Raw genomic sequence first — 23,831 nt, forward strand, 5'->3', positions numbered from 1 at the left:
TAACTACCTCGCCTGGTACGCAAGACGTCGTGGGTTCGATCCCGACCCTGATGAGACGTTAACTACCTCGCCTGGTACGCAGGAGGTCGTGGGTTCGATCCCGACCCTGATGAGATGTTGACTACCTCGCCTGGTACGCAGGAGGTCGTGGGTTCGATCCCGACCCTGATGAGACGTTAACTACCTCGCCTGGTACGCAGGAGGTCGTGGGTTCGATCCCGACCCTGATGAGATGTTAACTACCTCGCCTGGTACACAGGAGGTCGTGGGTTCGATCCCGACCCTGATGAGACGTTAACTACCTCGCCTGGTACGCAGGAGGTCATGGGTTTGATCCCGACCCTGATGTGATGTTAACTACCTCGCCTGGTACACAGGAGGTCGTGGGTTCGATCCCGACCCTGATGAGACGTTAACTACCTCGCCTGGTACGCAGGAGGTCGTGGGTTCGATCCCGACCCTGATGTGATGTTAACTACCTCGCCTGGTACACAGGAGGTCGTGGATTCGATCCCGACCCTGATGAGATGTTAACTAGCTCGCCTGGTACGCAGGAGGTCGTGGGTTCGATCCCGACCCTGATGAGACGTTAACTACCTCGCCTGGTACGCAGGAGGTCGTGGGTTCGATCCCGACCCTGATGTGATGTTAACTACCTCGCCTGGTACACAGGAGGTCGTGGGTTCGATCCCGACCCTGATGAGACGTTAACTACCTCGCCTGGTACGCAGGAGGTCGTGGGTTCGATCCCGACCCTGATGTGATGTTAACTACCTCGCCTGGTACACAGGAGGTCGTGGGTTTGATCCCGACCCTGATGAGACGTTAACTACCTCGCCTGGTACGCAGGAGGTCGTGGGTCTCTGTGGGTCTATGGGTCTCTGCGGGTCTATGGGTCTCTGTGCGTCTATGGGTCTCTGCGCGTCTATTGGTCTCTGCGGGTCTATGGGTCTCTGTGGGTCTATGGGTCTCTGTGGGTCTATGGGTCTCTGCGGGTCTATGGGTCTCTGCGGGTCTATGGGTCTCTGCGGGTCTATGGGTCTCTGTGGGTCTATGGGTCTCTGTGCGTCTATGGGTCTCTGTGGGTCTATGGGTCTCTGTGGGTCTATGGGTCTCTGTGGGTCTATGGGTCTCTGCGGGTCTATGGGTCTCTGTGGGTCTATGGGTCTCTGTGGGTCTATGGGTCTCTGTGGGTCTATGGGTCTCTGTGGGTCTATGGGTCTCTGTGGGTCTATGGGTCTCTGTGGGTCTATGGGTCTCTGCGGGTCTATGGGTCTCTGTGGGTCTATGGGTCTCTGTGGGTCTATGGGTCTCTGTGGGTCTATGGGTCTCTGTGGGTCTATGGGTCTCTGCGGGTCTATGGGTCTCTGTGGGTCTATGGGTCTCTGTGGGTCTATGGGTCTCTGTGGGTCTATGGCTCTCTGTGGGTCTGTGAGTCTCTGTGGGTCTATGGGTCTCTGTGGGTCTATGGGTCTCTGTGGGTCTATGGGTCTCTGTGGGTCTATGGGTCTCTGTGGGTCTATGGGTCTCTGTGGGTATATAGGTCTCTGTGGGTCTATGGGTCTCTGTGCGTCTATGGGTCTCTGTGGGTCTATGGGTCTCTGCGGGTCTATGGGTCTCTGCGGGTCTATGGGTCTCTGTGGGTCTATGGGTCTCTGTGGGTCTATGGGTCTCTGCGGGTCTATGGGTCTCTGTGCGTCTATGGGTCTCTGCGGGTCTATGGGTCTCTGTGAGTCTATTTGTCTCTGTGCGTCTATGGGTCTCTGTGCGTCTATGGGTCTCTGCGGGTCTATGGGTCTCTGTGCGTCTATGGGTCTCTGTGGGTCTATGGGTCTCTGTGCGTCTATGGGTCTCTGTGGGTCTATGGGTCTCTGTGCGTCTATGGGTATCTGGGGGTCTATGGGTCTCTGCGGGTCTATGGGTCTCTGCGGGTCTATGGGTCTCTGTGGGTCTATGGGTCTCTGTGGGTCTATGGGTCTCTGTGGGTCTATGGGTCTTTGTGGGTCTATGGGTCTCTGCGGGTCTATGGGTCTCTGTGCGTCTATGGGTCTCTGCGCGTCTATTGGTCTCTGCGGGTCTATGGGTCTCTGTGGGTCTATGGGTCTCTGTGGGTCTATGGGTCTCTGCGGGTCTATGGGTCTCTGTGGGTCTATGGGTCTCTGTGCGTCTATGGGTCTCTGTGGGTCTATGGGTCTCTGTGGGTCTATGGGTCTCTGTGGGTCTATGGGTCTCTGCGGGTCTATGGGTCTCTGTGGGTCTATGGGTCTCTGTTGGTCTATGGGTCTCTGTGGGTCTATGGGTCTCTGTGGGTCTATGGGTCTCTGTGGGTCTATGGGTCTCTGTGGGTCTATGGGTCTCTGCGGGTCTATGGGTCTCTGTGGGTCTATGGGTCTCTGTGGGTCTATGGGTCTCTGTGGGTCTATGGGTCTCTGCGGGTCTATGGGTCTCTGTGGGTCTATGGGTCTCTGCGGGTCTATGGGTCTCTGTGGGTCTATGGGTCTCTGTGGGTCTATGGGTCTCTGTGGGTCTATTGCTCTCTGCGGGTCTATGGGTCTCTGTGCGTCTATGGGTCTCTGTGGGTCTATGGGTCTCTGCGGGTCTATGGGTCTCTGCGGGTCTATGGGTCTCTGCGGGTCTATGGGTCTCTATGGGTCTATGGGTCTCTGTGGGTCTATGGGTCTCTGCGGGTCTATGGGTCTCTATGGGTCTATGGGTCTCTGCGGGTCTATGGGTCTCTATGGGTCTATGGGTCTCTATGGGTCTATGGGTCTCTGTGCGTCTATGGGTCTCTATGGGTCTATGGGTCTCTGTGCGTCTATGGGTCTCTGCGGGTCTATGGGTCTCTGCGGTTCTGTATGGGTCTCTGTGAGTATGGGTCTCTGTGGGTCTGATTATGACGATAATGATGACAATGACGATGAGGATGACGACGACGATGACGACGACGATGATGACGATGACGACGATGACGACGATGATGACGATGATGATGACGATGACGACGATGACGACGATGACGACGATGATGATGACGATGACGACGATGACGACGATGACGACGATGACGACGACGATGACGACGATGATGATGACGATGACGACGATGACGACGATGATGACGATGATGATGACGATGACGACGATGACGACGATGACGACGATGATGATGACGATGATGACGATGACGACGATGACGACGATGATGACGACGATGACGACGATGATGACGACGATGATGACGATGATGACGATGATGACGACGATGATGACGATGATGACGATGATGACGATGATGACGACGATGACGACGATGATGATGACGATGACGACGATGACGACGATGATGATGACGATGACGACGATGACGACGATGACGACGATGATGACGACGATGACGACGATGATGACGATGATGACGATGATGATGACGATGATGACGACGATGATGACGATGATGACGATGATGACGACGATGACGACGATGATGACGATGGTGACGATGATGACGACGATGACGACGATGATGACGATGACGCGCTGCTGTGGTGCTGCTGCCTCTCTCTCCACATAGCGGAGCCGGAGAAGAAGCTCCCATCGTCGTCATCATCGTCACCGCTCAGCCAGACCTTTGGAGAGACGACGGAGGTGGTGGAGACGCAGGAGAGGGAGCGAGGCGTCCTGGCGCGTGTGGGCAAGGCGCTACGCTCACTCCGCTCAGTCCGCTCGCTCCTCAGACGCCTGGTGCTCTTTGGTGGGCGGCCCACGGCAGAGTAGCGGAGTGGACCCACACTCACCACCCACACTCACCACCCACACTCACTACACTCACACTCACTACACACACTCACCACCCACACTCACCACCCACACTCACCACCCGCACTCACTACACTCACCACCCGCACTCACCACCCACACTCACTACACTCACCACTCACACTCACTACACACACACACCACACACACTCACCACCCACACTCACCACTCACACTCACTACCCACACTCACACTCACTACACTCACCACTCACACTCACTACACACACACTCACCACACACACTCACCACACACACTCACCACCCACACTCACCACACACACTCACACTCACTACACTCACCACTCACACTCACTACACACACCACACACACTCACCACCCACACTCACTACACTCACCACTCACACTCACTACACACACTCACCACCCACACTCACACTCACTACACTCACCACTCACACTCACTACACACACACACCACACACACTCAACACCCACACTCACCACCCACACTCACCACCCACACTCACCACCCACACTCACTACACTCACCACTCACACTCACTACACTCACCACTCACTACACACACTCACCACCCACACTCACCACTCACACTCACCACACACACTCACCACCCACACTCACCACTCTCACTTACTACACTCACCACTCACACTCACTACACACACTCACCACTCACACTCACCACACACTCACCACTCACACTCACCACACACACTCATCACACACACTCACCACCCACACTCACCACACTCACCACCCACACTCACTCACCACACTCACTCACCACACTCACCACCCACACTCACCACCCACACTCACCACTCACACTCACCACACACACACACCACACACTCACCACGCTCTCCACACACACCACACACACCACACACACCACACACTCACCACACACTCACCACACACACCACACCACACTCACCACACCAACCACACCACACTCACCACCCACACTCACCACCCACACTCACTCACCACCCACACTCATCACACCCACACTCACCACCCACACTCACCACACACACTCACCACCCACACTCACTACACTCACCACTCACACTCACTACACACACACACCACACACACTCACCACCCACACTCACCACTCACACTCACTACCCACACTCACACTCACTACACTCACCACTCACACTCACTACACACACACTCACCACACACACTCACCACACACACTCACCACACACACTCACTACCCACACTCACACTCACTACACTCACCACTCACACTCACTACACACACCACACACACTCACCACCCACACTCACTACACTCACCACTCACACTCACTACACACACTCACCACCCACACTCACACTCACTACACTCACCACTCACACTCACTACACACACACACCACACACACTCAACACCCACACTCACCACCCACACTCACCACCCACACTCACTACACTCACCACTCACACTCACTACACTCACCACTCACTACACACACTCACCACCCACACTCACCACTCACACTCACCACACACACTCACCACACACACTCACCACCCACACTCACCACTCTCACTTACTACACTCACCACTCACACTCACTACACACACTCACCACTCACACTCACCACACACTCACCACTCACACTCACCACACACACTCATCACACACACTCACCACCCACACTCACCACACTCACCACCCACACTCACTCACCACACTCACTCACCACACTCACCACCCACACTCACCACCCACACTCACCACCCACACTCACCACTCACACTCACCACACACACTCACCACTCACACTCACCACACTCACTCACCACCCACACTCACCACCCACACTCACTACACTCACCACTCACTACACACACACACCACACACATTCACCACCCACACTCACCACCCACACTCACCACCCACACTCACTACACTCACCACTCACACTCACTACACACACACACCACACACACTCACCACCCACACTCACCACACACACTCACCACCCACACTCACTACACACACTCACCACCCACACTCACCACTCACACTTACCACACACACTCACCTCACTCACCACACACACTCACCACACTCATCACCCACACTCACCACCCACACTCACCACCCACACTCACCACCCACACTCACCACCCACACTCACCACACTCACCACCCACACTCACCACACTCACTCACCACCCACACTCACCACCCACACTCACCACCCACACTCACCACCCACACTCACCACACTCACCACACTCACCACCCACACTCACCACACTCACCACCCACACTCACCACACTCACTCACCACCCACACTCACCACCCACACTCACCACCCACACTCACCACCCACACTCACCACCCACACTCACCACCCACACTCACCACTCACACTCACCACCCACACTCACCACACTCACCACACTCACCACCCACACTCACTCACCACACACACACACCACACACAAACTCACCACCCACACTCACCACCCACACTCACCACCCACACTCACCACACTCACTCACCACACTCACTCACCACACTCACCATTCACACTCACCACCCACACTCACCACTCACACTCACCACCCACACTCACCACCCACACTCACCACACTCACTCACGACACACACACTCACCACCCACACTCACCACACACACTCACCACTCACACTCACCACGCACACTCACCACTCACACTCACCACACACACTCACCACACTCACTCACCACCCACACACACCACACACACACTCACCACACACACACTCACCACCCACACTCACCACACTCACTCACCACCCACACTCACCACACTCACCACCCACACTCACCACACTCACCACACTCACTCACCACCCACACTCACCACCCACACTCACCACACTCACCACACTCACTCACCACACTCACCACCCACACTCACCACCCACACCACCCACACTCACCACTCACACTCACCACTCACACTCACCACCCACACTCACCACTCACCACCCACACTCACCACCCACTCACCACACTCACCACCCACACTCACCACCCACTCACCACACTCACCACCCACACTCACCACCCACACTCACCACACTCACCACACTCACCAGCCACACTCACCACCCACACTCACCACCCACACTCACCACCCACTCACCACCCACACTCACCACACTCACCACCCACACTCACCAGCCACACTCACCACCCACACTCACCACCCACACTCACCACACTCACTCACCACACTCACCACCCACTCACCACCCACACTCACCACACTCACCACCCACACTCACTACACCACTCACCACACTCACCACCCACACTCACCAGCCACACTCACCACCCACACTCACCACCCACACTCACCACACTCACTCACCACACTCACTCACCACCCTCACCACACTCACCACCCACTCACCACCCACACTCACCACACTCACCACCCACACTCACTACACTCACCACCCACACTCACCACTCACACTCACCACTCACACTCACCACACACACTCACCACACTCACTCACCACCCACACACACCACACACACACTCACCACACACACACACTCACCACCCACACTCACCACACTCACTCACCACCCACACTCACCACACACACCACCCACACTCACCACCCACACTCACCACTCACACTCACCACTCACCACTCACCACCCACACTCACCACCCACTCACCACCAACACTCACCAACCACACTCACCATCCACACTCACCACCCACACTCACCACCCACACTCACCACCCACACTCACCACACTCACCACCCACACTCACCACCCACACTCACCACACTCACTCACCACACTCACTCACCACCCTCACTCACCACACTCACCACCCACTCACCACCCACACTCACCACACTCACCAGCCACACTCACCACCCACACTCACCACACTCACCACCCACTCACCACCCACACTCACCACACTCACCACCCACACTCACCACACACACTCACCACCCACACTCACCACCCACACTCACCACACACACTCACCACACACACTCACCACCCACACTCACCACCCACACTCACGACACACACTCACCACCCACACTCACCACCCACACTCACCACACTCACCACCCACACTCACCACACACACTCCACACCCACACACACCACCCACACTCACCACCCACACTCACCACACACACTCACCACCCACACTCACCACTCACACTCACTACCCACACTCACCACACTCACCATCCACACTCACCACCCACACTCACCACCCACACTCACCACCCACACTCACCACACTCACTCACCACACTCACTCACCACCCTCACTCACCACACTCACCACCCACTCACCACCCACACTCACCACACTCACCACCCACACTCACCACCCACAATCACCACACTCACCAGCCACACTCACCACCCACACTCACCACACTCACCACCAACTCACCACCCACACTCACCACACTTACCACCCACACTCACCACACACACTCACCACCCACACTCACCACACACACTCACCACTCACACTCACCACCCACACTCACCACCCACACTCACCACCCACACTCACCACCCACACTCACCACACACACTCACCACTCACACTCACCACCCACACTCACCACTCACCACCCACACTCACCACCCACTCACCACACTCACCACCCACACTCACCACCCACTCACCACACTCACCACCCACACTCACCACCCACACTCACCACACTCACCACACTCACCAGCCACACTCACCACCCACACTCACCACCCACACTCACCACACACACTCACCACTCACACTCACCACACTCACTCACCACCCACACTCACCACCCACACTCACCACCCACACTCACCACACACACTCACCACACACTCACCACACTCACTCACCACTCACACTCACCACCCACACTCACCACCCACACTCACCACCCACACTCACCTCACACACTCACCACACTCACTCACCACTCACACTCACCACACGCACTCACCACCCACACTCACCACACTCACCACTCACACTCACCACACACACTCACCACCCACATTCACTCACCACTCACACTCACCACACGCACTCACCACCCGCACTCACCACACACACTCACCACCCACACTCACCACACACACTCACCACCCACACTCACCACACTCACCACTCACACTCACCACACTCACCACCCACACTCACCACCCACACTCACCACCCACACTCACCACCCACACTCACCACACACACTCACCACCCACACTCACCACACTCACCACTCACACTCACCACCCACACTCACCACCCACACTCACCACCCACACTCACCACCCACACTCACCACCCACACACACTCACCACCCACACTCACCACCCACACTCACAACACCACACTCACCCCCTACACTCACCACACCACACTCACCACACCACCCCACCACACCACACTCAACACCCACACTCACCACACCACACCACACTCACCACACCACACTCACCACACTCACCACACTCACCACCCAATGGACTAGAGCCTGCCTAGCCACGTGTTCGTGTGAAGAGTTAGGATCGAGATAAGATAAAGTTATAATGTAATAATGTGTACATATACATCTAGACCATTGTTTGTTTATCGATTGTTGTTGCTAATAAATAAGCGGACTCAACAGAACGTTGCAATTGTGTCCGTGACCTCCTCCTGCACCTAGCCTGGCACAGCAGTCAACCCATGGCACCTGCTGGGTCTGTCCCGTGACCTCCTCCTGCACCTAGCCTGGCACAGCAGTCAACCCATGGCACCTGCTGGGTCTGTCACGTGACCTCCTCCTCCTGCACCTAGCCTGGCACAGCAGTCAACCCATGGCACCTGCTGGGTCTGTCACCTGACCTCCTCCTCCTGCACCTAGCCTGGCACAGCAGTCAACCCATGGCACCTGCTGGGTCTGTCACGTGACCTCCTCCTCCTGCACCTAGCCTGGCACAGCAGTCAACCCATGGCACCTGCTGGATCTGTCACGTGGCCTCCTCCTGCACCTAGCCTGGCACAGCAGTCAACCCATGGCACCTGCTGGGTCTGTCACGTGACCTCCTCCTCCTGCACCTAGCCTGGCACAGCAGTCAACCCATGGCACCTGCTGGGTCTGTCCCGTGACCTCCTCCTGCACCTAGCCTGGCACAGCAGTCAACCCATGGCACCTGCTGGGTCTGTCACGTGACCTCCTCCTCCTGCACCTAGCCTGGCACAGCAGTCAACCCATGGCACCTGCTGGGTTTGTCCTGTGACCTCCTGCACCTAACCTGGCACAGCAGTCAACCCATGGCACCTGCTGGGTCTGTCCCGTGACCTCCTGCACCTAGCCTGGCACAGCAGTCAACCCATGGCACCTGCTGGGTCTGTCCCGTGACCTCCTCCTCCTGCACCTAGCCTGGCACAGCAGTCAACCCATGGCACCTGCTGGGTCTGTCCCGTGACCTCCTCCTCCTGCACCTAGCCTGGCACAGCAGTCAACCCATGGCACCTGCTGGGTCTGTCCTGTGACCTCCTCCTGCACCTAGCCTGGCACAGCAGTCAACCCATGGCACCTGCTGGGTCTGTCCCGTGACCTCCTCCTCCTGCACCTAGCCTGGCACAGCAGTCAACCCATGGCACCTGCTGGGTCTGTCCCGTGACCTCCTCCTCCTGCACCTAGCCTGGCACAGCAGTCAACCCATGGCACCTGCTGGGTCTGTCCCGTGACCTCCTCCTCCTGCACCTAGCCTAGTGATACATAGAGACCCTTAGCGACCCATAGAGATACATAAAGGCCCATAGTGATACATAGAGACACAGAGACCCATAGAGATACATAGAGACCGATAGAGACACACAGATACCCATAATGATACATAGAGACCCATAGAGATACATGGAGACCGATAGAGACACACAGATATCCAGGGAAACGCAGAGACCCATAGAGACCCAGAGTGTTACATAGAGACCCAAAAAGATACACAGAGACCCATAGAGACACAGAGACCCATAGTAATGCATAGAGACTCATAGAGATACATAGAAACCCATATAAATACACAGATAATCGTAAAGACAAAGACCCATAGAAATACATAGATACCCATAGAGACACACAGATCCATAGATATACATAGAGACCCACAGACACCCAGAGAGACACACACAGAGAGCCACAAAGATACTAAACTAAATGATTTAAATGTTACCAGGTAAGGAGCTATGTAGCGCTGGCTATTACAAATGATAGAAGCTCAACTAAGTGGTTGATAACATCATCATCATCATCGTGTGGAAATGTAGAGACACCCACAGAGTCTCAGACTCACCACACAGAGACCCACACACTCACCACAGAGACTCACACACTCATCACACAGAGACCCACAGACTCACCACACAGAGACCCACAGACTCACCACACAGAGACCCACAGACTCACCACACACAGAGACCCACAGACTCACCACACAGAGACCCACAGACTCATCACACAGACTCACCTCACAGACTAACCAGACACAGACACACAGAGAACCACAGACTCACCACACAGAGACCCACAGACTCACCACACAGAGACCCACAGACTCACCACACAGAGACCCACAGACTCACCACACACAGAGACCCACAGACTCACCACACAGATACCCACAGACTCACCACACAGAGACCCACAGACTCACCACACAGAGACGCACAGACTCACCACACAGAGACCCACAGACTCACCTCACACAGAGATCCACAGACTCACCACACACAGAGATCCACAGACTCACCTCACACAGAGACCCACAGACTCACCACACAGAGACCCACAGACTCACCACACAGACACCCACAGACTCACCATACAGAGACCCACACACTCACCACACAGACACCCACAGACTCACCACACAGAGACCCACAGACTCACCTCACACAGAGACCCACAGACTCACCACACAGAGACCCACAGACTCACCACACAGAGACCCACAGACTCACCTCACACAGATACACACAGACTCACCACACAGAGACCCACAGACTCACCACACAGAGACCCACCTCACACAGACACACACAGAGACCCACACACTCACCACACAGACACCCACAGACTCACCACACAGAGACCCACAGACTCACCTCACACAGAGACCCACAGACTCACCACACAGAGACCCACAGACTCACCACACAGAGACCCACAGACTCACCTCAGACAGAGACCCACAGACTCACCACACAGAGACCCACAGACTCACCACACAGAGACCCACAGACTCACCACACAGAGACCCACAGACTCACCACACAGAGACCCACAGACTCACCACACAGAGACCCACAGACTCACCACACAGAGACCCACAGACTCATCACACAGAGACGCACAGACTCACCACGCAGAGACCCACAGACTCACCACACAGAGACCCACAGACTCACCACACAGAGACCCACAGACTCACCTCACACAGAGACCCACAAACTCACCTCACACAGAGACCCACAGACTCACCACACAGAGACCCACAAACTCACCTCACACAGAGACCCACAGACTCACCTCACACAGAGACCCACAGACTCACCTCACACAGAGACCCACAGACTCACCACACAGAGACCCACAAACTCACCTCACACAGAGACCCACAGACTCACCTCACACAGAGACCCACAGACTCACCACACAGAGACCCACAGACTCACCACACAGAGACCCACAGATTCACCACACAGATACCCACAGACTCACCACACAGAGACACACAGACTCACCACACACAGACACACACAGAGACCCACAGACTCACCACACAGAGACCCACAGACTCACCACACAGAGACCCACAGACTCACCACACAGAGACCCACAGACTCACCACACAGAGACCCACCTCACACAGACACACACAGAGACCCACAGACTCACCTCACACAGAGCCCCGTGGAGACATCTTCAGGCTGAGTAGACCTCGAGGAGGCCCACGCAGGCTTCAGATTTTTCCCGCCATTCGCCCCGACCGGAAGCGGAAGTAGAAGCTGGGGATGGAGGTGGGGGGGGGGGCGCCCAAAAAGGAGGGGCGGGAGGTGACTTCCGGGGGCGTGGTCGCGCGCTGTTACGTCACTCGGAGGGGCGTGTCTAAAGGGGGCGTGGTCACGCCCCTCGCACTGAGACGTCACCGGTGACGTCGCAATCGCCACGTGCTTCCTCAGAGTTGTTGACGCGCGTGAAGGAGACGGCAGCTTCTGACACTTGCAGCTGCTGCAGCTTCGTCATCGTCGCCTTTCGAACGACTTCTGCTGAAGCCATCCGAGCGAAACGTTTGACGAGGTGAGTTTTGTGGGTTCGTGGTGAGTGTGTGGTGAGTGTTGTGGGTTTTGTGGTGAGTGTTGTGGGTCTGTGGTGAGGATGTGGGTGCGTAGTGAGTGTGTGGGTGCGTGTTGTGGGTGCGTGGTGAGTTTGTGGGTCCGTGTTGTGGGTGCGTGGTGAGTGTGTGGGTCCCTGTTGTGGGTTCGTGGTGAGTGTGTGGGTTCGTGGTGAGCATGTGAGTTCGTGTTATGAATTCGTGGTGAGTGTGTGGTTGCCTGTTGTGGGTTCGTGGTGAGTTTTGTGGTTTCGTGGTGAGGGTGTGGGTGCGTCGTGAGTGTGTGGGTCCCTGTTTGGGGTTCGTGGTGAGTGTGTGGGTCCGTGTTGTGGGTTCGAGGTGAGTGTGTGGGTCTGTGTTGTGGGCTCGTGGTGAGTTTGTGGGTCCGTTTTGTGGGTTCGAGGTGAGTGTGTGGGTCCGTGTTGTGGGTTCGTGGTGAGTGTGTGGGTCCCTGTTGTGGGTTCGTGGTGAGTGTGTGGGTCCGTGTTGTGGGTTCGTGGTGAGTTTGTGGGTCCGTGTTGTGAGTTTGCGGTGAGTGTGTGGGTCCGTGTTGTGGGTTCGTGGTGCGTGTTGTGGGTTCGTGGTGAGTGTGTAGGTCCATGTTGTGGGTTCGTGGTGCGTGTTGTGGGTTTGTGGTGCGTGTTGTGGGTTATTGGAGAGGCTGGGTCCATGGTGCGGATGTGAGTCCATGTGAGTTCGTGGTGAGGATAGCGGTTCGTGGTGAGTGTGTGGTTGCCTGTTGTGGGTTATTGGTGAGGCTGGGTCCGTGGTGAGGATGTGAGTTCATGTTGTGACTCTCTCCACCATCTCCACCCCCTTCCCCCCCTCCCACAGCTTTCCTCACAGAGACCTTGGAGACTGCTGCGTGAGAGAAGCCACTCTGAGCATCAACACCATGGAGGTACGCATGGGCCCCTACTCTCGACTTACCAACACCACCAGCACTTACGAACACCACCCTCACTTACAAACACCATCCACACTTACAAACACCACCCTCACTTACCAACACCACCCTCACTTACAAACACCATCCACACTTACCAACACCACCCTCACTTACCAACACCACCCACACTTACCAACACCACCCTCACTTACCAACACCACCCTCACTTACAAACACCACCCTCACTTACGAACGAGCTTCTATGAAATATATATTTGTTCAACGTCGACTTACAACTCGCACTTGCGAACCGAACCGCGCAACGATCCTCCGCGAGATGTAGTGAGTGTTTGTGATGCCTGAACACGACTGTGTGGCACCACGGTGGCTAGGAGATGTTAACAATCTCACTTGGTATACAGGAGGTCGTGGGTTCGACCCCGACCCTGACGCCTACTGTTTATTTGAATCTAGATTTGAAGCTTTCGTGACTGCAAGGATTCATATTCTTAGGTTTTTTCGGTAGAGTCACGTAGGTAAAATATTTAAATTAATAAAAGTAAAATAAAAATAAAATAAAAATCACGACGTTTCGGAGGCAACACAAGCTCCTCTCACTTGATACAGCTATCGTGCTGTGACGGTTCCACCTTAAGACGGAAGCTTGTGTTGCCTCCGAAACGTCGTGATTTTTATTTTACTTTTATTAATTTTAATTTTTTTACCTACGTGACTTTACCGAAAACACCTAAGAATATGTTTATTTGAAGTCTGTGTGTGTAGAGGAGCATGCTCCAATATTGTCTGTGTGTGTATGTGCGTGCAGACGAGCCAAGCTGGAGCGAGGAGGAGGGAGGGAGTCTCTGTCAACACGTGGAGCGCGCTGTCCGCAGCCGGCACCGGCCCCATCCGCAGCAAATCGCCTCGAGGTGAGAACAGCAGTGAGAGCAAACGTGGCCACGGTGAATGGGGGGGGGGGAAGTCACTACCGCCATTTTGCATGGGGGACTTGACGGCGGCCATGTTGCTTAGGGGACTTTGTGGCAGCCATTTTGCATGGGGGACTTCATTGTGGCCATTTTGCATGGGGGCTGTCACGGCAGCCATGTTGCATGGGGTACATCACTACGGCCATGTTGCATGGGGGACGTCACTATGGCCATGTTACGTGGGGGATGTCACGGCGGCCATGTTGCATGGGGGTCTTTAGGGCGGCCATGTTGCATGAGGAATGTCATGATTGCCATGTTGCATGGGTATACAGTATTTGGCTGCCACTATATATTTCCATGTGATGAAGATAATATCAGCCACTTCAGTGGGGCCTTACCTGCCAAAATAAAAAATATATAGTTTAATTTTAGTATGGGTCTCTTATCAGCATGGATCTCTGTGGGTCTCTATGGATCTCTATGAGTATGGGTCTCTATGGATCTTTATGAGTATGGGTCTCTATGGATCTATGTATGGGTCTCTATGGATCTATATGAGTATGGGTCTCTATGGATCTATATGAGTATGGGTCTCTATTGATCTATGTGAGTATGGGTCTCAAAGGGTATCTGTGTTTCTCTATGGTTCGATACGAAAATGCATTTTTGTGGGTCTCTGTGGGTCTGAGTAGAGTTTCCACGTGATGATGACGACGATGTAGCTCTAGCGGGGGCATTACCTGGCATGTAAACAAAACAGAAATAGTTCAAAGTTGTTGTTGTTGTCACGTGTGCAGCGATCCTGAATTTTTTTGGGCCTCAGTTGAGTCATCGCCAAAAGCTGGAGCTGGCGGCCATGGAACAAGTCTGGTTCTTCACTGTCGACGAGGTCGACAAACCCCGGGGCGGCAACAACAACGACGGCTACGACGACGATAACAACAACTACATCCCTGTGAGGCTCACAGAGACACAGAGACACCCGTAGAGACCCACAGAGACACCCATAGAGACCCACAGAGACACACACAGAGACCCACAGAGACACAGAGACACCCATAGAGACCCACAGACACACACAGAGACCCATAGAGACCCACAGAGACACCCATAAAGACCCAAAGAGACCCACATAGAACCAGAGACACCCATAGAGACCCACAGAGACACCCATAGAGACCCACAGAGACACCCATAGAGACCCACAGAGACACCCATAGAGACCCAAAGAGACACACACAGAGAACCAGAGACACCCAGAGACCCACTCCCATTGAGACCCACAGAGGCACCCAAAGAGACACCATTAGACACCCAGAGGTTTTTGTTGGGTTAGAAGGCATGAGTATAAATGTGTAATTGTTAAATCTGCCACCACCACCAAACACAGACAGTTAAGATTCTGTTACGGGTTTCTGGGGTCTCTGTGGGTGTCTAAGGATCTGTGTGGGTCTTTATTGGTCTGGGTGTCTGTGGGTCTCTCAGGATCTGGGTCTCTGTGTATGTGTTAAAGTTATTTCGCACCATATGTAGCAAACTTTCGCTAATCCACTCACAGCGACGTCGGCCGTGATGGCCAGGAGATGTTAACTCCCTCGCCTTGTATACAGGAGGTCGTGGGTTCGATACCGACCCTGACGCCTGCTGCATATTTGGAGTTTGTGTCTCTATCTCTCTGCCCGTGGTTGCGTGGATTTTTCCAGGTCCTCCGTTTTAAAATCCTTTATATTAAGTTCGCTTGCGCGCTTACGACCGTGCAAATCTTTCGGTCGTTTTTTAACCCACTTCCCGTGATCCAATCTAGCTGACATTTTGCACACAGACTCGTTGTGCGTGACAATTAATGTTCGTGAAAATTTTACACTTTTTAGGACAAAAATATTATATTTAATTACCAATTGCTTAATGGTGCAATGCAATCATCTGACCCAGAGGTGGCAGCCATCTCAAGCCAGAGGACGAGAGGACTCTAGCCGCCACGCATATAAAGGATTTATAGTGAAAAACTTTGTTTTTACGGGTTATACTTGTTTCTTCTTCCACATTTAGAAACAACGTCACCACACATTTAGAGCAATTGGCTTCCGCTACACATTTCCACACGGTGGTAATGATAAGGCCCCACTTCGTTGAGCAATGATTCGTGATGGCCAGGTCACTCTTGAAAAAGAAGAACTACATAGCAGGTCAGTGGTGGGGCCTTTAACAGCGTAGCAATAGGCTGTAGCCTTTCTGGAAACGAAACACATACTTGCGGTGAGCATGCAGACAAAAACATGCTCTGATAATATGTGGCATTGCCTTTGATACTGATTGGTCTACACCAAAGAAAGCAGCCTTTGTTAGGGCCTAGTCTCAATACCAGTGTCTCACCGCCAGTCTCTCACCGCCAGTGTCTCACTACCCAGTGTCTTACTACTGAGGGTTAGATGGATAAACGCAAAAAGGCGAACAATCCCCCCGAGTTTAAACGGCATTCGGTATTCTTGGGTCTTTCGTTAAAGTCACGTAGGTAGGTTCAAAGAAAATAGTAAAAATAACAGTTAGACGACCGCTTGCGTTGCGATCGAAACGTCGTAGTTTTCTGTTATTTTTATTATTTTCTTTGAACCAACCTACGTGACTTTACCGAAAGACCCAAATATATTAATTCCTGCAGTCACGAAAGCTTCAAGTCAATCATTCGGCGAGTTTAACGAAACATTTAAACATCTCCGCAATCTAACACCCAAGCAAATAAAAACCTCCATGGTGGAAAATGGCGGCCGTGGAAAATGGCGGCCGTGGAAAATGGCGGCCGTGGAAAATGGTGGCCGTGGAAGCCCCGACTGCCGCTGCTGCCACCACCATTGAGCGTCAGGCACTCCGATCGCGACGACTCTGACTACCGGTCCCTGCCTCCTCCTCCGCCTCCCCAGGTCCGCAAGGAACAGCTCCACTACCGCTACGAGGTGCAGAAGCTGATCGGCGAGGGAGGCCAGGGACTGGTGCTGCAGTGCCTCGACCACAAAACCAAAACGCACGTGGCCGTCAAGATGATGTCGCTGCCCTTGTGGTGAGTCCGCGGTGGCCCGCGCTCTAGGACAATAATCATCAAACGATTGGAGGCACCGCCGTGAAACTTTCACTATGGACTCGTTGACAAAATACTAACTGCCGTAAAACTTCTGCTAACTATAAATTAACAAAATACGGACATAAACCTGCTGCTGAATATGAACTAACAAAATACTAACTGCCATGAAACTGCTGCTCACTACAAACTAACAAAATCTTACTGCCATAAAACTGCTGCTAACTATAAACTAACAGAATACTAACTGCCTTAAAACTTCTGCTAACTATAAATTAACAAAATACGGACATAAACCTGCTGCTAAATATGAACTAACAAAATACTAACTGCCATAAAACTGCTGCTCACTACAAACTAACAAAATCTTACTGCCATAAAACTGCTGCTAACTATAAACTAACAGAATACTAACTGCCATAACACTAACTGCCATAAAACTACTGTTAAATATGAACTAACTAAAAAAATACTAACTGCTATAAAACTACTGTTAAATATTAATTAACTAAAAAATACTAACTGCCGTAAAACTGCTGCTAACTATGAACTAACAAATGTATAACTGCCGTAGAACTTACTACTATGAACTAACTCACTAAATAATAACCTGCCGTCAGACTACTGCTATGAACTAAAGTTTACTAACAAAATAATAACTGCCTTACAACTATTACTAAGTATAAGCTAAAAACTAGCAGACCCATAGAGACCCACAGAGACACCCACAGAGACACCCAGACCCTTAGAGACCCACAAACACACCCACAGAGATACCCAGACCCTTAGAGACCCATATAGACACCCAAACCCTTAGAGACCCTTAAAGACCCAGAGAGGCCCACAGAAACACCCAGACCCAGAGACCCAGAGTAACCAACAGAGACACCCACAGAGTTACCCAGAGACACCCACAGAGACCCCCACAGAGTCACCCACACAGAGTCACCGTCGATTTCGTGGCCTTCCCCCTCCCGCTGTTCAGCCCCTCGACAGCGTCCCGCCAGATGACGGAGCTGGAGGTGGCCAAGGAGCTGCAGGGCAAGGCTAGCGATGATCTCTACGGAGTCATCCGGGTCCTGGACACGTTCAAATTCCGCGGACACAATTGCCTCGTCGTCGAGCTCTTGAAGTACGCGAACCTCCCCCCCACCACCCAAGCAACTAGATTTATCGATTCATCACATTTATTGAGTTTTACACGCAGGGCTTTCGCGACCAATATAGAGGTATTTTTGGGTTGGATTACGTAAATGTATAAATGTTGTGTCGTTAAACCCGCCACCATCCGACACAGCCAACTAGTAAGGGTTGTCACGCAAACAGAACGTACCAATTCGTTACTAGTACAGCACTAGTGTGTAGTGTATAGTGTAGTATAATGGTACAGCACAACGTTGTGTTCGAGAGCCAAGCCACAACATTTACAATCTCCGAGTACGGCGTTTCGCCAGTAATTACAACCAGCTTCATCAGGCGACAGCCAGATTTTGTGGAGCATTTCACCTGTTTCGTTCCTTATATAGAGGCACAGATGTGGTGACCACAATTCTGTGCTCTTGCGCAAAGTGTGTGGGGTGGCGGGGGGATGATTAATTTTCTAATTTGTTTCCCAATAGCTTTATTTAATAACTTTCAAAATTAACTTCTTTTGCAGTTTATTTAATGAGTTTAAAGATAGTTAACAATTCATCAAAAGATGTCTCGCCTCGTTAAATCAATTAAATGTAGGTTTTTACCCTTTTAACTGGTACAAAACTGACACCTTTATTCAAGGCATCATGTTTGCAATGACCACAACACAAGTAGTTGTGTTGTGGTCAGTGTCAGTTTTGTACCAGTTAAAAGGGTAAAAACCTACTATTATATTTTGCCACTGGTAAAAGAGATCTCATAGTGTAAATGCTAACCCCGAGCTCTCAATACTCTGATATTGCACTGTGTTTGAGTTGAACACCTTCTGGTGTCATCTGCTCCAACACCAATGGGGACTAGGCTCTAAAGAAAGCCGTCTCGGGAGTGGACCAATCAACTTCAAGGACAGTGCATATATTATCAGAGTTATGTTATTTGTTTGCATTATGGCTGCAGGTATTGTGGTCTATGCAAACATGACTCCTTGTAAAAAAAAAAGGTGTCAGTTTTGTTGCCAGATAGAAGGGTAAAAAAACAATTATCGTCGTCGTGGTTGTCGTCGTCGTCGTGCCAGGAAGAGCCTCAACGACGTGATGAGCAAAGGGAGCGTCGGGCGAATCTGCGTGATGCGCTTGAGGGAGTACACCAGGGCCATCCTCCACTTCCTGTTGTACGCCAAGCGACGGGGCATCGTCCACGGGGACATCAAGCCGGTGAGCGGAGCGGGGGCGGTCATCGCGCCCTCTCACCTGAGGACGACTGCTTGCGTTGTAGGCCGAAACGTCGTGAGAATTATTTTATTGTGTTTTATTTTTATTAGTTTATTACTTCCCTTCCACGTGGTGACTTTACCGAAAGAACCAAGAAGATGAATCCCTGCAGTCACGAAAGCTTCAAATCGAGTCCAAGTAGCTTTTTTACCCCCCTGCGTGCCTCTATCTCTACCTCTCGCTGCCCGTGTGGGTGTCAATGCGTCACTTTGCGTGATAGGCCCGCTGCCGGCTGGACACTCTCTTGCCGTAACCTCACAGCGTGGAATTCCTTCTCTGTCCCTCCCCCTTTGTCCAGGACAACATTCTGCTCACCGCGGCCGGCAAAGTGAGGGTCACCGACTTCGGCTGCAGCTTCTACCTGAAGCATGAAGGCGAGTGGCTTTGCGAACGTGGAGTTTTTTTTGTTGTTCAGGGTTAACTCGCGTCAATGTCAACGTTGTGTCGTCGAACCCGCCGCCACCCGACGCAGCCACTCGGTGAGGTTCAGCGTCACGTAAACAGGACGCGCCCATTTGCCACTTGCACAGCGCTAACCGGTGTGTGCTGGAGATGTAAACCCACTACGACGTTTACAATTCGAGCGCTTACAGCCGAGCGTCATCATCAGGCGGGCAAGCCAGAGTACGCGGTCCAACCCAAAAACTCACCTTCGCCGTGACATATCGGTCGCAGAAGCCGACTACGTGTTTGACCGACCGAAAAATAAACCTGTTCAACCCACGTCGCTGTTGACGGAGGGACTACTTCATATCAGAGGTCGCAATCGGGTACCCGATACCCGTACCCTACCCGATACCCGGCCGGCTACAGGTACCCGTTTGCGACCCTGGTGCGGCCGGGTACGGGTAAGGAATCAAAACCCGTTTGCGACCTCTGCTTCATATTCGTTGTCGTTGTTGTCGTTGTTGTTGTCGTTGTTGTTGCTGTGCAGCCCAAACCGTGGGCGGGACGTTGCCCTACGTGGCCCCGGAGCTGCTGCTGGGCTACCAGGTCACCTGCGCTGTGGACATGTGGGCCCTGGGCTGCACCGTGGCCGAGATGGCCACCGGCAAGGATCTCTTTGATCCACGGACCTACGAAGAACACCTGCCCTGCTGCGTCGAGGTACGGGCTGTGGGTGGGTACGGTGGGTTTAGTGGGTGGGTGGGTATGGTGGGTGGGTACGGTGGGTATGGTGGGTGGGCCGGCAGGTCTCTATGGGTATGGGTCTGTTGGTCTGCACAGAGACTCATAGAGACCATACAGACCCACAGAGACCCATACTCATGGAGTTGGATTCTCTCTCACGGCCACAAACGCCAAAGGTGGCCGGGCGTGGCGCTGGGCACCCACCCCCTCATGTGCCGTTCCGGCCTTCAAAGGTGCTTCTCGCTGCTACCAGCACTTGCCCCAGCAGTCAAATACGGCTAATACGGGGAGGAGGGGATTGTTGTCTATGTGCACAATGTTGCTGGCCTTCATAGATGCAGCTTACTCCTAACAGCACTTGGCCCAGCAATGAGATGAGGCTAATAAGGAGAGGGGCGGATTGTTGTCTATGTACACAGTGCTGGCCTTCGTAGGTGCTGCTCACTCCTAACAGCACTTGGCCCAGCAATGAGATGAGGCTAATAAGGAGAGGGGCGGATTGTTGTCTATGTACACAGTGCTGGCCTTCGTAGGTGCTGCTTGTGATTAACCAGCACTTGCCCCAGCAATCAGATAAGGCTAAGACAAGTTCAAGTTCAAGTTAATTTATTATGTATAGCCCTGTGAGCCATTCGGCTCTTGAATCGGGTGCAACCGCAACAAACAAACAACATGAACAAAAAACATCTTAAAGTGACTATGTGACTGAGCGCAAACAGAAAATCCAAGAAAAGACAGCAAAACATTGCAGAAAAAAACACCGTACACCAACGCTGTGTGCAAAAATCCCAGTGGGATGCAAGTCAAACAACAACAACAATAAGACAACTTAGATTAAGGCCATCAGTCTAACTCTGTACTACAACAAACAAACATGGCTAAACCAATACACTTTTCGAAATCACCAAAATAAAGCCATGAAAGCAATGAAAAAGCAATCAAGACGAGGGGAAGGGGGGATTGTTGTCTTTGTACGCAGTTCCGGCCTCAAATAGGCGCTGCCTCCGCCACTACTCACCGCTGACAGACGGCACTTGCCCCAATGGGCCAGCTGAGGCTACACCGGCTGTAACCGCCCCCCACCCCTCCTTTTGCCTTCGTCTGAAACCGTGCGCAGATCCTGGACATGCCCCCAAAAAAGATGGTGGACGAAGCCCCAAACAAGACACTTTACTTTGGTGAGTCGAAGGCTCGGGCAGGCTGGTGTGTGAGTGAGCGGGTGGGTGGGTAGGTGAGTGGGTGGGTGGGTGAGTGAGTGGGTGGGTGGGTAGGTGAGCGGGTGGGTAGGTGAGCGGGTGGGTGGGTGAGTGAGTGGGTGTGTGGGTGTGTGAGTGAGCGGGTGGGTGGGTAGGTGAGCGGGTGGGTGGGTGGGTGAGTGGGTGGGTGGGTGTGAGTGAGCGGGTGGGTGGGTAGGTGAGCGGGTGGGTGGGTGGGTGTGTGGGTGTGTGAGTGAGCGGGTGGGTGGGTAGGTGAGTGGGTGGGTGAGTGAGTGAGTGGGTGGGTGAGTGAGTGGGTGAGTGAGTGGGTGGGTGGGTTAGAGAGTTGTTGGGTAGGTGAGTAGGTAGGTGAGTGAGTGGGATAGTGTGTGGGTAGGTGAGTGGGTGAGTTGGTTCGGGCAGGCTGACGCCAGCGACATAACCCATTCCGTCTTGTTAGCTGGGGGGTGGCAGTGAGGCTCTTATAGGATTCTTTTGTGGGGGGGGGACTGGGGGGGGGGGGGTCTCTGAATATCCCGGAGGTGGGGCTCTCTGTAGAAGTCGCTAGGAAGCATAGGTGGGTTTGTGAGTGAGTGAGCGGGCGGGTGGGTAGGTGAGTGGGTGGGTGGGTAGGTGAGTGGGTGGGTGGGTGAGTGAGTGGGTGGGTGGGTGAGTGAGTGGGTGAGTAGGTGGGTGAGTGGTTGGGAAGGTGAGTAGGTAGGTGAGTCAGTGGGTGGCTGAGTGAGTGAGTGGGTGAGTGGGTGGGTGGGGAGGTGAGTGTGTGGTTGGGTAGGTGAGTGGGTGGGTGAGATAGTGGGTGGGTAGGTGAGTGGGTGAGTGGGTGAGTTGGTATGTAGGTGTATATGAAGGTGGGTAGGTAAGTGGCTGAGTGGGTATGTGGGCGACGTGTTGGCGGGTGACTCTGCGTGTGTCTCTCTGTCTCTCTGCAGACTCTGAGGGTCTCCCCTACAACCTGTCCCAGCAGCGTCCACCAGGAAGCC

General features: G+C 53.4%; 1 protein-coding gene across 1 annotated transcript; it reads left to right on the plus strand.

Moving 5' to 3' along the window:
• Nucleotides 1–14,099: 14,099 nt before the first annotated feature.
• Nucleotides 14,100–22,799, plus strand: LOC144953408 (dual specificity tyrosine-phosphorylation-regulated kinase 2-like; the record flags this gene model as incomplete). Its single annotated transcript, XM_078883986.1, has 8 exons — nt 14,100–14,105; nt 15,849–15,980; nt 17,944–18,080; nt 19,084–19,230; nt 20,308–20,446; nt 20,802–20,877; nt 21,438–21,610; nt 22,752–22,799. Coding segments are annotated over exons 1-8 (858 nt in total), but the record flags the coding sequence as incomplete, so codon positions are not given.
• Nucleotides 22,800–23,831: the final 1,032 nt, after the last annotated feature.

Source organism: Lampetra fluviatilis, chromosome 76 (assembly GCF_964198595.1).
Source record: "Lampetra fluviatilis chromosome 76, kcLamFluv1.1, whole genome shotgun sequence".
Classification (NCBI taxonomy): domain Eukaryota; kingdom Metazoa; phylum Chordata; class Hyperoartia; order Petromyzontiformes; family Petromyzontidae; genus Lampetra; species Lampetra fluviatilis.